At 34.4% G+C, this 14,335-nt stretch overlaps 1 protein-coding gene and 1 long non-coding RNA gene across 17 annotated transcripts in view; one reads left to right on the plus strand and one right to left on the minus strand.

Moving 5' to 3' along the window:
• CLOCK (clock circadian regulator) overlaps positions 1–14,335 on the plus strand; it is a 117,025-nt gene that overhangs the window by 60,047 nt on the left and 42,643 nt on the right. For 15 of the 16 annotated variants that reach the window (XM_046657389.1, XM_046657385.1, XM_046657388.1 and 12 more), the window contains 3 exons: positions 780–928; positions 3,838–3,929; positions 8,591–8,680. In XM_046657389.1, the coding sequence (XP_046513345.1) occupies positions 780–928; positions 3,838–3,929; positions 8,591–8,680 (331 nt within the window). Of the gene's footprint in view, positions 1–779; positions 929–3,837; positions 3,930–8,590; positions 8,681–14,335 lie in introns of those variants that run through there. The other variant, XM_046657400.1, reaches the window with a different exon arrangement.
• On the minus strand, positions 6,016–8,572 carry LOC124237581 (uncharacterized). Its single transcript, XR_006888035.1, has 3 exons — positions 7,643–8,572; positions 7,138–7,232; positions 6,016–6,713 (listed from the first exon to the last, which is right to left on the minus strand). It is a non-coding gene; the product is annotated as an uncharacterized LOC124237581 (long non-coding RNA).

Below are 14,335 nucleotides of genomic sequence, written 5' to 3' on the forward strand. Positions count from 1 at the left end.
AGATATGCAAATGGCTACAGCTCTGAGGCCTGGTGTGGGACAGAGAGAGAGAGTGTAGGGTTAGCCTGATGGCAGGGGGAGTTTCATGCTTAGATTTCTGTTTGTGATTTAAAACTTAAAGGAAATGGATAACTTTCTCCTCTTTGATAATTTTTGATAATTTTATTTACACATTATATGTGCTTTCACAAAATGTATCTCAGTAATATTCATAATCACCTAATAAGGAAAATACAAATTCTTTTTTTTTAAAGATTTTATTTTTCCTTTTTCTCCCCAAAGTCCCCCAGTACACAGTTGTATATTTTTAGTTGTGAGTCCTTCCAGTTGTGGGATGTGGGACACCACCTCAGCATGGCCTGATGAGTGGTACCATGTCCGCGCCCAGGATCCGAACCAGGAAAACCCTGGGCCGCCGAAGCAGAGCGCGCAAACTTAACCACTCGGCCGTGGGGCCGGCCCTCGAAAATACAAATTCTTGTAGTTAATATTAGATTAAATAAAACCTGAAATTTGAATGTTTGTCTTATAGGCATTTTCATAAAAACATATATATGCCAAATGCTTACTATATAAAAGTTTCTTTAGTGATAAACTGAGAAGACAAATTATTGCCCAAATTAACTGTATATTGTTGGTAACCTAGGAGATAAATATTTATTACCATGTATATTGACAGAGTCTATGCTATGTCGTTGTATCCAAATTGAGCATTGTAGTAAACTGTTTGTGTAATTAAATGGTTTGAAAACTGCTTATTTAATTTTTTATTTCATCAGAGTATCTAGAAACAAATCTGAAAAGAAACGTAGAGATCAATTTAATGTTCTCATTAAAGAACTGGGATCCATGCTTCCTGGTAATGCTAGAAAGATGGACAAATCTACTGTTCTACAGAAGAGCATCGATTTTTTACGAAAACATAAAGGTAAATTTTAACTTTGTAAAATGGAGTTTTTTAGTAACAAACTCTCCTTTAAAGCATAATGTGGTAGAATCTTGGCAGTCATGCTTAAGATTGGATGCTTCTTAATCTTTTTTAAGAGAGAGAAATCAATTGCCTTTTTAAAGATTTCCTGGTATGTTCATTCTTTCATTCAACAAACACTCATTTAGTGCCTATTATATCTTAGATTCTTGTGGTACAGGGTAGCCATCCTTGCCCTTAAGTAACTCAAGCCGAGGGAGACAGGCATGTGGACAGCTAATTACAATGCAGATAATTATAATGTGAGTAGTGTTTGTAAACTGTAAACTTGCTGTGAGAACACAGAGGAAAGAATGTGTCGGGGAGGCTTAAAAATAGTTGGTTTTTCAACTGAGTCTTCCTTTCAGGTTGAGTCAGGAAAAACAGCATTTCACATGGAGGATATAGGAAATAGCATATGCAAAAGCCTAGAAGCAGGGAACGTTCAATGAGTTGGAAGGTTATGGGTATATTTGAAAGAAGAGCAAGAGCCAGATTGTGAGGGCCTCATAAAGATTGTTTCATTGTTTATCTAGGAAATAAACACTATGTTTTAAAATAAAGTGATTATCTGTTAATTGAAGAAAATCATTTTGATTAAATGAATCATGAAAAGAAAACTCAAAGAATATAAAGTATTTTTGGTAACAGAGATAATAGATGAAACACTTGTATAAGGACTTTTCCTTTTTCAGACGCAAATGAAACTGCAAAACTTCTCAGAAGGAAAATTTATAAATAGTGCCTCTATATACATCTGCCTAGCTCACTCAGTAATGCATTACTTGCTTGGTTTATGCTCCACCACTCTGAAATTATTTTTGTTAATTTCACTAATGCCACTGCCCCCACCCCCTCTGCCTCTAGTAAAACAATAGCTTTTTCTTATACCTCATCCTCTTCTGCATCTCTGAAGCAGTGGAAATTTTCATCCATCCTCCACTGGCTTTCTTTTCTCTTGGCCTGTGTTATACTGCACTTCTTCATTCGCCTCCCTCTTCCTAACTGAAAATAACTGCTTGCTTCTTTCTTTTTCTGCCCTCTAAATTTGACATTTCTCAAGATTTTATCTCTTATGCTCTTGCTTTCCCTACACTCTTTCCTTTGATTATCTCATTCTATAGCTTCAGCTATTGCTTGTCTATTAAATGGCTAAATCTATACTTTTAGATGCAAACTTTTCAGTCTTTTATTACCAGATAACTTCTGGATCTTTCTTTTGCATGTCCTCAAACTCGATGCATCCAAAACTGAATTCATTTTCATTTTGTCAAGTCACCTCTTTCTCTCAACTTTCCTTTTCCATTTGTCCTTTTTCCATTTCCATTTCCTAACTCTTTTCAGTCCCCCAAGGACTCAAACCTGAAAAGACTATTGGATTTTTTTCATCTTCCTTATTAGTTCTATATCACAGTTGCCAAATTCTGCTGATTCTTCTGTAAATGTGTCAAAATTGCTGGTCTTCATTTTTATTGCCACCGTTATCATTACATTTTACCTCTACACATAGCATTTCCACTAACCTTAGTGTCCCTTGTTAGATAGCACACTCAGTCCCTCAGACGTTGTGGTTCAGTAAGTGATTGTTGAATGAAATGAAATAGAGTATTAATTTTGGCATTAAGTAAATCAGCTTTTTTTTTTCAAAATTGGATATATAATTCTCACAAAAGTAAAATTTTCCTTAAATTGAAAGGGAATTCTTATATGCTTATTACTCTAAAAGAAGTCTATGTTTAACTGAACTTGATGGGATTTGCTTGTGGATTTAAATCTCTTGTTTCAGAGTATATGTAATTCTTGTGAATTTGAAAAGCATGACTGTGTTCCACAGAATTAGTAGCTGGACTTCTTAAGTTACTCTTCATATTCTAGTACAGGCATTTCCAGTATGCCAAATTTGGGGTGTCAATTTAATATGCTATATTTGTATATCTCTATATTTATATAGAAAAATTAAAATAACTTAGTCTGTACTTTTCACTGTACATTAGAGTATATTTTGTAGAGTAAAATCTATGACATGGATTTTTATTTTGCCTGGTTGTTTTAGTATGTCTGCATTTAAAAATGGAAAAGCATTTATTACCTAAATAGTTCAGGTTTCATCATTTATGAATAGCTCTCTCATAACTAAGTCCATTAGAAGTATATTGTAAAATAAACTGTAGTAATAGTGTTAAAATGTGTGCCCCAAGCCAGGGATCTCCAAATTTTTGACCAGTCACTACCACTAAGAAAACATGCGAGAGGATACTAAGCAAAACCACTCTGGGATTATTACTATAAAGGTTTTGCCTGAAATCTTAATTTAGTTTCCTTGATTAATTAAGAATAGTATACCTCTGTCTGGGAGGAATCTTTCTGCCAGGCAATAGGCAGGCCTAAAGTCTTCTTTGTTAAAGCAGACTGGCTGACCTCCTTGGCTCTTTTCCTCCAGGCTCATGTCCTTATGTCTGCTCTAGATTCTGCCATTTAAATGTTAAGGAAAGGAAGAGGAAGAGAATTTCTTCATAACGCTTGATCTAATCTGCTTGTTCTGATTTGGTTTTGGTTGTTCTGTCAAGCAGGAAACAATCTCAGGCCTATCAGCAACACAGGCTATCAAAGCTCCCTGGAAAAGCCAGAGACTAGTATTTCCAAGACACTAAATCCAAGGAGATAACTTGCCACATTAGCTCAAATATTTCATCATACCAAAACCTGGACCTCCTGATACTTACCTAGACCAACAAATGTTATTGCCTATGCTTCCCGTCTTTCCTTAGAGTGGGAGGAGAGAAGGCAACTTGTAGGACTTTTGCACCACCCTCCTCCCCTTCCCCCGTGTTTGGAGTATGTCACTAATGTGTCAAATAATCTGTTTACAGAAATTACTGCACAGTCAGATGCTAGTGAAATTCGACAAGACTGGAAACCTACATTCCTTAGTAATGAAGAGTTTACACAATTAATGTTAGAGGTACGTCCAGATTTACTTTTTGAGGTTTTATTTTCCTTACAAAAGAAATCACAGGGGTGACTAATTTTAGTATAGTTTTAACAGTTTAATATTGAAAAGTCTTAATTCATTGTAAATCAATAAATTGTATCTTCAATTAAAATTAATTGGTTTTAAGTATTGTAAGGAAATAGCACCAAGTGGTAAAGTAATACCAAATTTTCATATTTTCAATATTATCTAAAGTTGTGAGAGGCTTGATAAAAGTCAGAAACGCACAGCTACCAAGTTTCTCTACCTGAGACCACATTAACAACGTTCAAATGAAGAATAATATGTATTATTCATCACATGAAATTTATCTTACCAGACAGTAGGATTTTTTTAATAAATTAAAATCCCTCTAACACAACATAAAATGATAAGTGAAATACTCTGAAAATATTAAAACAATGAAACATACATTGAAAGGCAACTCTTCTTACTCAAGTAGAAACTTTTAAAAGTAAATAAGTAAATGTTATTCTGTGAAAAAATTATTTTTGAAAACAATTCAGAGTATATTTGCTTGTAATTGAAAAATTTAATACCTCATATAATCAATTGTAAAATCCACAAAAATTTTGTCACTCATACCTATCAATTTTATTTTTCTACTTTTTGTTTCATATGTAGAATAATATAGGTAACTGCTATGCACACAAAGTACACAGAGTTGATTGTCAAATTTCCATAAAAATTTATAGTAAATGGGAAACAGGCAGGAACGGCTAAGGATAAGAAAAATACATAACAGAAAGTAGACATAGAAAGAGTACAGGAAAGCAATTGAAATGGGGATGTAGAGGTTGTTAAATAATTTACATTTCTTGTCTTGTTTGCTTGGGTCTATTATTTTAGACCTTAAGCTTTGTCTGTGTCATGTATGTGTATGTAATGACCATGTCTCAAGTGTCTTTGTATATTGACTGAGTCTGAAGCAACATAGAGTATTTTGCAAATTGAGTTATTTTTTTACTTATACTTTAGATGGAACAGTTAATCACTGAATTAATTAAGTCTTTGTATAGTCAGCAAAAACGTTACCATATGAAAATTTGTTGGGGTATATATATATATATTGCATATATTTAAACCTGTGTTTAAAATCTGAAAAATAACTGAGTGCTTTTTACATATTAACTCAGTGCATCTTCACAAGAATCTTATGAAGTAGATACTGTTAGTGTCCCTTTCTTACTTTTGAGGAAATTGAGGAACAAAGGGATTATGAAACTTGCCCAAAGTAACACAGTAAGTAGCTCACCTAGGATTCATTGAAGGTAGACTGGCCTCTGATCCCCATGGCCTCAACCCCTGTGCACAGTGGCGCTCGTGAAACTTTTCAGTAAAAGCTAGCCATGGCATAGAACTTAGCTCAGTAATCAGCAATTAGCTCTTTAAGTTAGTGTACACTTAAGTTGTAAACCAAATAATAGTTCCTGATTTGTTAAAATGTTTTTCCTCTAAAAAGTAGTTTGACATTGTCCAAAATTCTCTGTTTAGATATAAGTAATGTGTTTATGAACGGGTACAGAAATGCTATTGTCTACAACAAAGAAAGGAAATAACTCATTTAATCGCTCTATAATTTTTATTGTATGATTATATTTTCAGTGCAATGGTTTAATAAGATCTGTGTCAATCATAAACTATTTACTTACCCTGCTTTATTGGTATGAAAAATTTTTTATAAATTCCTAAATTGGTATAATATCTGTACTCATTTATTAATAACTTTAATTAAGGTAAATTACCTATTCACTAATGAGCTAAACAGAAAAGCATTGGCTTCAAATTTTTCTTAACAATTGGCAGATTTTTTTTTTATTTGCCAAGGTACTTGTAGTACATACTAAGGTAAGTATAAAAATAAAGATTCTAGAGATTATAATATACAACAGAGAAAACTTAAACATATTAAAATTTTTGAAAATAAAAAATTAGTTTTCTCATGATTATCCTCACAGCTTTTAAGGTTACATTTCTAAAAAAGTTTACATTTATTTATTTTTAATATGTCAAGCATATTTTTGATTTTTAGTGAGTATTTACAACTACCAAGAAAATATACATTCTAACATTAATATGCCAAGATATGTGCAAGATACAAGAATATGTTCAAGTGTATGTATATATTGCAACCTAGGTCCAATTAACCCAGTTGTGTTACTCTTGTGTAGTCATGTTGATCAGATTACGGATAGGCAGTCCAGATAACATTTTCAGCAGAATTTCAGATGAAGGCTCTATCTTGGAATGTTAGAGCTACTAGTAGAAGAGATTAGATCATTCAGTTCAGCCTCTTCATTTTATGGATGAGGCTCAGAGAAGTTGCAGCTTGTCCAAAGTCAGATAGCTAGTTAATGGAAGAACTAGGACTGAAATCTTAAAATTCATTTATTCACTTAAAATTCACTTAAAGCTTCACAGTCTTCATTGGGAGGAGGATTTCCTTCTCTCTTGCTCTCTCTTCTATCTCTCCCAAACCTTCCTCCTCAAGGCCCCTTTAGTTTTTGGTGTAACCAACTACCTTCTTGGAAAATTACATCCTTTCACTCAAAAGAAGTCTGGGCCCTGGGTCCTTTCTTATATTAAGACTTTGGTGAAATGCTGGTGGAAGCTTTTCTGTGCTTAGGCTTTGCCTGTTTTGAAAGAGGAAAGGACGGGCTCTGGTCGTAGGAGTGAAATTAAGTCATTAAGAGTTCTGATTTCAGTTCATTCTCTTCACAGAAGAGAGTTGCACCCAACTTCCTAGCAAATATCCTAAAAGGAAATACAGATCATCATAGTAAATATTAATTAGCTTTCAAAGATGACACAATCTATCTTCACGTGAAAAAAGCATGTTCCTCTTAACATCATTTTGACCCTCTCCCTTATGAAATAATAATAATGACATTATTGTACTAAGGAGTTTTGTAAAAAATAATTTAATGAATTTGCTTAAATTACAAAGTTTTCATCGCCTTCCCCTACATTAGCTAAGACTGAGTTTGTCTAGCCATTCTAGAAGATAGGCGTCTATTCAAAATAAGTTCTTTCTGATATCCAGATCTCTCCCCCGATAGAAGCGGAGGGGAAGGGTGCTTTTTTCCATACGTTCAACATATACTTCAACAATGACTTAGAATTAGAGAGAGATTGCTCTAACTCCCACGTCCGTAAATTATATACAAGTATTTTTTACCTGCCGTGTGCCATACGTATGCTAGGTGCTGCAGATACGATGTTGAAGAAGATAGGTATGGTTCTTACCAGAGATTACTATTCTTTGAGAGAGCCCTATAATTAAACAAGAAATCTGAATTTAGTATGATAACTTGTGATATGAGAAGAGAAATTCCTCTTATGGTATATCTTTCTTTCTATATATCTTCAACATCCGTTCCACTGGATCTTCCTTTCTTCAGCCTGTAAATATGCTTCAGTTACTTTTTTAAAATGCCTTCCTCTGATACTTGATCTCCTTAAAACTTGTCCTTTCTCCTTTCTTCTCTTCTAAAGTTCATAAAAAATGTGGTTTATAATAGCCTTCTGATCATCCACTTATCTCTTAAACTCATTATAGTTTGACTCACCTTCCTGTTGACATAACTCTTTTGAAAGTCACCAAAATTCATTTCCCATTTTCTTACTCCATATCCTATTTAATTTCGTTTTACATTGAACCATCCTTCTTCCTCCTCACTCACCTTGTCATTCTCTCTTTCCTTGACTTCCTTGATCAACAGTGTGTCTTTCTTCTCTGTCATTTTCTCTGGCACTTTCCTCCTCCTCATCTCCACGTGTAGATAATTCCTCCAAGTATTTATCTTTGGTATGCTTCTCTCTTTTGCAGATCTCATTTCTTCAGCTGTCACTTCTGTGCCTAGGACTCTCAAATGAAAATACTTTGTAATATGTAATTTACAGGATTGCTTTATTATTAAGTATTGTATCCCCTGTACTGGCTTCTCTCCTGAACTCTAACTTCACATTTCTCAATGCTTGCCTGCATTCTTTGTTCTCTAGTCTTACTGCTACTAATTTCTTCAGATCCTCATTAACTCCCCTGACTATTCCAAAAGCCACTGAGATTTTCCTAACTTAATTCTCTTTCTCCTCTAAACGCATTTTAACACTACTTCCAGACTACTCGTGAGCAAAGTCCTTATTAACCTGGTATTCAAGGCCTTTCATGATCTGACAGCCTACTTTTTCAGCTTAATTTCCCTTTCACTTTCTTCCCTATGTATCTTCCTACACTTCAGTCATACACCTCTCTGTTAATGTAATCAAAAGGTGATAATGTGTTCTTTTGTGTGCCAGACATATTATTTATGGCATATGTGCTTCCGAGGTATTGGCATCTTCCAATAAGGCCATCTTAATATGATATACATATGATAAAGATAGAACATTGTCTCTATCTTTTAGAAGCCAACTGTCCAATAGATGGCCATAGAGTGATTTTTTTCCAGAAGCATTTTAAAATGCACAAAGATAAATACTAAGGTATTGTACAGGGGGAAAAGCTAGCATTCTGACAATGCTCTGGAAATTTCCACATTAAGTCCCTTGTCATTTATCTTAGATTTTTATTTCTGTTCTGTGAAATACTTTTTTCTTTTCATTTAACTGACCATTATGTTTAATTTCAGGCTCTTGATGGTTTTTTTTTAGCAATCATGACAGATGGAAGCATAATATATGTGTCTGAGAGTGTAACTTCATTACTTGAACATTTACCAGTGAGTATAAAAATGCTGTGATCTCTTTCTTATTTAATGCCTATTTAAACATTCTAAAGCACTTGGAGGTGGATCTCCAGAGCAGTGTTGAACCGTGTTTAGAGTGGCGATGAGAGCTCCAGATATGTCTGTTTTAGCGTGGCTATGATTTCTCAGGTCAGTCGACTCTCTACAGTGAGTAGTCAACAACCACTTTATCTAACCTCTGTTCTTCCTGCCCTCTTTATTCTGATGCTAAATTTTCAGCGTTTCCTTTTTAATCAGCCTGGTGAAGATGTTGCTAAATCAGTAAGAATATCTTGAGAATAAGTAATTTTCTACTGAGATAATTTGTTGCAGCTGGAGGAACTCATAAATAATTTTCTCTAAAGAATCATTTAGAAGAACACTAAAAGTAATAGATAAAAACATTCATGCTCTGTGATGTGAATTGATAGTGTTATAATGGCCATTTTCAATTTATCAATATGACCAAAAGGCTAGATAATTAGTAAGGAATTGTATAATTTGATTAGGATGGTAAATATATGAATTATGTTTTTGCTATTTTACTCAACATGTATTTATGAGAGAACATCTACTCTGTGCCAGACACTGTGCTAGGTGCTCTGCTGCAATTGACAGTTTTTATGAATTTGAAGTTTTTATTTAATATGTAATGTTCCTATTTAAGATGAGGCTTGTGGTATAAATATTCTGACATTACTTATAAATTACTCTTCCAATGCTCATCTCTTGAAAATTTATGACAATACAAAGTAAACTGTTCTGTAAAGGTCTCTTTCAAGAGGTATTGAAAAGCAGCATCTCCCTCTCATTACTCTGCTCCTTTATACTTTATAAAAATAATGGACTCCACACTTAAAAGCCCAGATTCTAAAAGGGTAATTTCTTACCGAAAGCCAGACAATAAGTAATTTGCTAATTTCTTTGGTCACACAGAAAATGACTTGGTTTTCCTGCTTTTCTAGGGGCTTTATTTTCAAGTAAGCTCAAGTAGTAGGTGATTAGCCCAACATCTAAAAATTGTTTGAAAGTGAACAATGAGATTATACCAACATGTAAGTAGCAGAGAAAAGGACAGACTGATTAAACTGAATTTTCTGGGCAGCTCTATTTTAAAAAATAGTTGCGTATTAAAAACAGCCAGGGAAAGAAATTCTTTATAGGATTAAGATACAATTAAGATAAGATTAAGTAATTTAAACAAAGGTATAATTATATGTTTTTAAACCACATACAATTGTTTGTATACAATTGAATTGGTTTTTCTTTCAGTTATGTATTTATAGAGACTATGTAATCTTTAATTTAGTCATAATTAGAGCATCATTTGCAATGTGGTCACACTTTTTAAAAGCCTGCTTCTTGGGCGCTTTCCTTGAACTCCATTCAGAATTGGATGCCCTTCCTCTCTGTTCTCATGTTACCTTATACATACTGCCATCAGTCATCATGACACTTACAGTGAATTGTAACTTTCTGTTTATTTTTTATAATTATGGTAGGTGTAAGCTTCTTAAGTACAGAGACTTTATCTCTGTATCCACATGGACTAGCTAGTTTCTCAGAGAGAGACACTCAATTTATTGAATATATGAAAATTAGTAGACTATTTGATGTGAGTGTTTTAAAAATTCCTTCATAATGGCACACTGGTGTTGGATCTTTAATTGTGAGGGAATGTTTAATTGCGTTTTGAAATAAACAGCATGTCCATAACAGATCTAGTTGGGATCCAAGTGGTCATTAACATCCCCTCTCAATGAAAACCCTCTTTGCCTTCCCATTCCCTCTTGGATTTTTTTTTTTAATTTTTTATTTTAGAACTGTTTTTATATTTACAGAAAAATCAAGAAGATAATGTAGAGAGTTCTCATATACCCTATACTGTTTCCTCTGTTACTTAAATCTTCTAATCTTTTTAATTGCCTATGTCAGCCAAAGCTTGTAGACAGGCAGGTGGATTTGGGCACAGAGGAGATTGCTGCCAATCCAGTAAACCCATTTCATTTCAGATTGAGTTAGTAGTATCCTTTATTAAAACAATTTTTTGCTGCTCTCCAGTTACTGTGGATACTTTCCTTCACATCACTGACATTGCTGAATTATATGTTACTTGATGGTTTGAAAACATAAACACAAGTGTGTTTTGAGAAAATAATACTGGTATAGGATCAAACACAATAAGGAAAAAATACGTGATTTTCTCTTTTGGGTTATCATTAATAATTAAACTGTAATAGATGCTAAGCAAAAGGCTTAAAGCAATGGTGTTCCTTCCTTTGTATTTTAATATACACACCTTTTTTCTAAAATAGAATTATGGCTGTTGCCCAGAAGGGAAGAAACATTACCAAATCCTTAACTTAGGATTTAGTGTTTATAATTCAGTTCTGTTAAGAAATTAAAACTTGCCATCTCAATTAGTGGGTCAGTATAATTTAAAATTTTTAAATTTAAGTTTTAAATCTGACTATCAAATTATAAAACTGATTCTATAGGTCCTGCAAAAAACAAAACAACAACAAAAGTTTTCTTAACTTTGTCACTTCATACTTAGAAAATTAATTTAGGCACATTTTAACATATTTGTGGCTAATAATCAGGAAAGGGAATTTATGGATTTTTTTTCCTCCTGATCTGGCTTTCTATGACAAAGTTATAGATCATACCATCTCAGTACCAGAAGAGATTTTAGACATCCTGAGCCCAGCCCCTTTATGTTATCAGCAAATATGAAACCCAGAAAAATTAGACTTAATTGTGGAACAATTTAGAGGAAGTGCCAAGACATACAGTTGGGTCTCTTACTGTACTGAGAACTTAAAATTTGTAAAATTTTACAACTTTAGAGTGATTTCCTCACACTTGCTTAAATGTTTTCCTGAGAAAGAATATATTAAATTTGTAACCATGTAATATAGGGAACATGATTAGCCACATTACAGCCTAACAGGGCCCAGTACTAAAAGTGCCACTGTTAAAAAACTTGGTGAGCCTTTCCTTTTTTCTCTCCGTAACTTGGGAATTTGGAAATTTAAACACAAGTGTGTTTCAAGAAAGTCAGTATAGTCTTTGCCTGGTATAAATGTAGTATACAGAAATATTGGATTTAGACTTTTTTGAATAGTTATCTAATGATTATGAAAGCTTATTTGAAGGGGCCAGAATTTTTGTTCCTTATGCCTGTACTTAAGGATACAGTTTTTAAAAATGTGTTATATCCAACATATATTTGACATTTTTGGAGAGGAGCTTCTCTACAGCAGGTTTGTGTAACGGTTGGTTGTCTACCTGAGGGAAAAGATAATAGTTAATAATTTCCACTAAATGGTCACATTGACCTAATGTAGGAAAAACAGAAAGGCTGTTGATTTGTGTCATATGATAATCAACAGGATTCGCATTTCTTCTTCATGAAAATGATTGAGGGAGATATAAGGTCCAGATAGCTGCCATTTTCTTTTCTTTCCTACAAATTGTCTTTGGGAACTGATTGAATGGTATGGCAACATCAAGTATGATCAGCTTCATTTAGAGATTTTAAATGTAGTGGTTAATGGAAAGTTTGACACATTAGTTAATTAGTTGCCTGCTAACTCTAATCCTCAAGATTTATCAAGTGTCAGGGGAAGAGGAGCAGTGCTTGTGACCATACTGTTCTCTGTACTAGCCATTTATATGCTTTTCTCTGGATATAAATTTATAGATGGAAAAGCCAGGGTAACATGGATCAAACCATAACTTACTGAAATAGTAGAAGAAATTGTCAGTAAGGATAAATAATAGTAGAAAGCTATAATCATTTCCAAAATGAAAGAGTTAGTTCTCACTTCAAATTACTGTCTTGTTTTTCTGTCATGACTATTTATCACATTAATATCAATGCCTAATTTTAAAATTTTGTCAATAAAAAGCAATTTTCTAGCCTTTTTTGTTATTCCTGCCTGAATTTTCAGTTTATTCTTTCTGTTCTAGAGGCTTTTCAGACTTTCAGAAAAATCCCTTATTAAAATACAGATATATTTTTGGTGTGGTTACCCCTTAAGTTTTATCAAATAGTTCCTTAATCCAAAATCATTTACTCTACTGGTAACTGTTATATGCAAAGCACAGTGTTAATGTGCCTTGATTTGAAGGGAGGGAGATGTAAGAGATAGGGACCTTTTATTCACTTATGGGGCAGCAGGACATAGACATTAAAATATAATTAACAAATATTTTTTATGGTAAATGAATGATATGAGTAATAAGTACTAAAGGAATTTTATTGTGGATTGTGGTGTTAAGAGAGTGCTTTTTTGAAGGAAATAATTTGAACTGGTCTTTGAAAGATGGAGGGTACAAATATGTGGAGAGAGAGGGGAAGGATATTCCACTTCATGGGGTGGACTTTGAGGGCTAGAGAAAAAACAGAAGAAAGAATGCGAATGGATGCCTCCTACGGAGAGTAGTAAAACACCCCTTTCCCACCTCCCACCATCCCTGTTGGTCTCTTTTTTTGTTGTTGTTTGAGGGGTTTTTTTTGGTCTTGGTTTTTTTTTTCTTTAAAGGTTGCCACCTGAGCTAACAACTGTTGCCAATCTCTTTTTTTTCCCTTCCTGCTTTTTCTCCCCAAATCCCCCAGTACATAGTTGTATATTTTAGCTGTGGGTCCTTCTAGTTGTGGCATGTGGGATGCCACTTCAGCATGGCCTGATGAGCAGTGCTATGTCCACGCCCAGGATCCAAACCGGCGAAACCCTGGGCCGCCGAAGCGGAGTGCGAGAACTTAACCACTTGGCTACAGGGCTGGCCCCTCTTATTTTGTATTTAACAAAAATCTTTACGATATTTAAAAGTGGAACTGCTTTGGTTGAATGCAGGGGGAAAGACCATTAGCCCTGCCTCCACATCTCTTTTCGCTTCCCTTACCCTCCACCCCTACTTCCACAGTCCTTCAGATATCACTATCCCTGGGATTCCACAGAGCAGTTTGAAAACGTAGAGATAGCAAGTAGAATGGACTGGATTTGGTAGGAAATGTGAAGTCACTGAAGTTTTGTTGTCAGTGGTTCTTAAGGATAGGAACTATCTTACAATTTTGATTCCACAGCCGTGGCAAATTGTAGGCAACCTGATGTTTGTCAAATTACTCTTGACTAATGAATCGTAATTAAAGCCATATTTTTATGGGGCCGGCCTGGTGAAACAGCGGTTAAGTGTGCATGTTCCGCTTCGGCGGCCCAGGGTTCGCTGGTTTGGATCCTGGGTGGGGACATGGCACCGCTTGGCAAGCCATGCTGTGGTAGGCATCCCACATGTAAAGTAGAGGAAAATGGGCATGGATGTTAGCTCAGGGCCAGTCTTCCTCAGCAAAAAGAGGAGGATTGGCGGTAGCTCAGGGCTAATCTTCCTCAAAAAAAAAAAAACAAACATATTTTAGCAAGGATTATAATGCTTAACATATTACTTGCCTTTTTTTTTTTTTGGCTAGCTAACATCACTGCTTTTTGACAATGGGATACAGGGTAGATGGCTAGAAAACATGAAATCAAAAAGAAAGGACACATTGGACAACTGAAATAACACCAAAGTCAGATCTTTTCATGTGTTCTTTGTTGTGGTCTGTATCGGCATAATTTACCAGAGATTTGAATGTATGATAAGGCT

The sequence above is a fragment of the Equus quagga genome, chromosome 3 (genome assembly GCF_021613505.1).
Source record: "Equus quagga isolate Etosha38 chromosome 3, UCLA_HA_Equagga_1.0, whole genome shotgun sequence".
In the NCBI taxonomy this organism is placed as follows: Eukaryota; Metazoa; Chordata; class Mammalia; order Perissodactyla; family Equidae; genus Equus; species Equus quagga.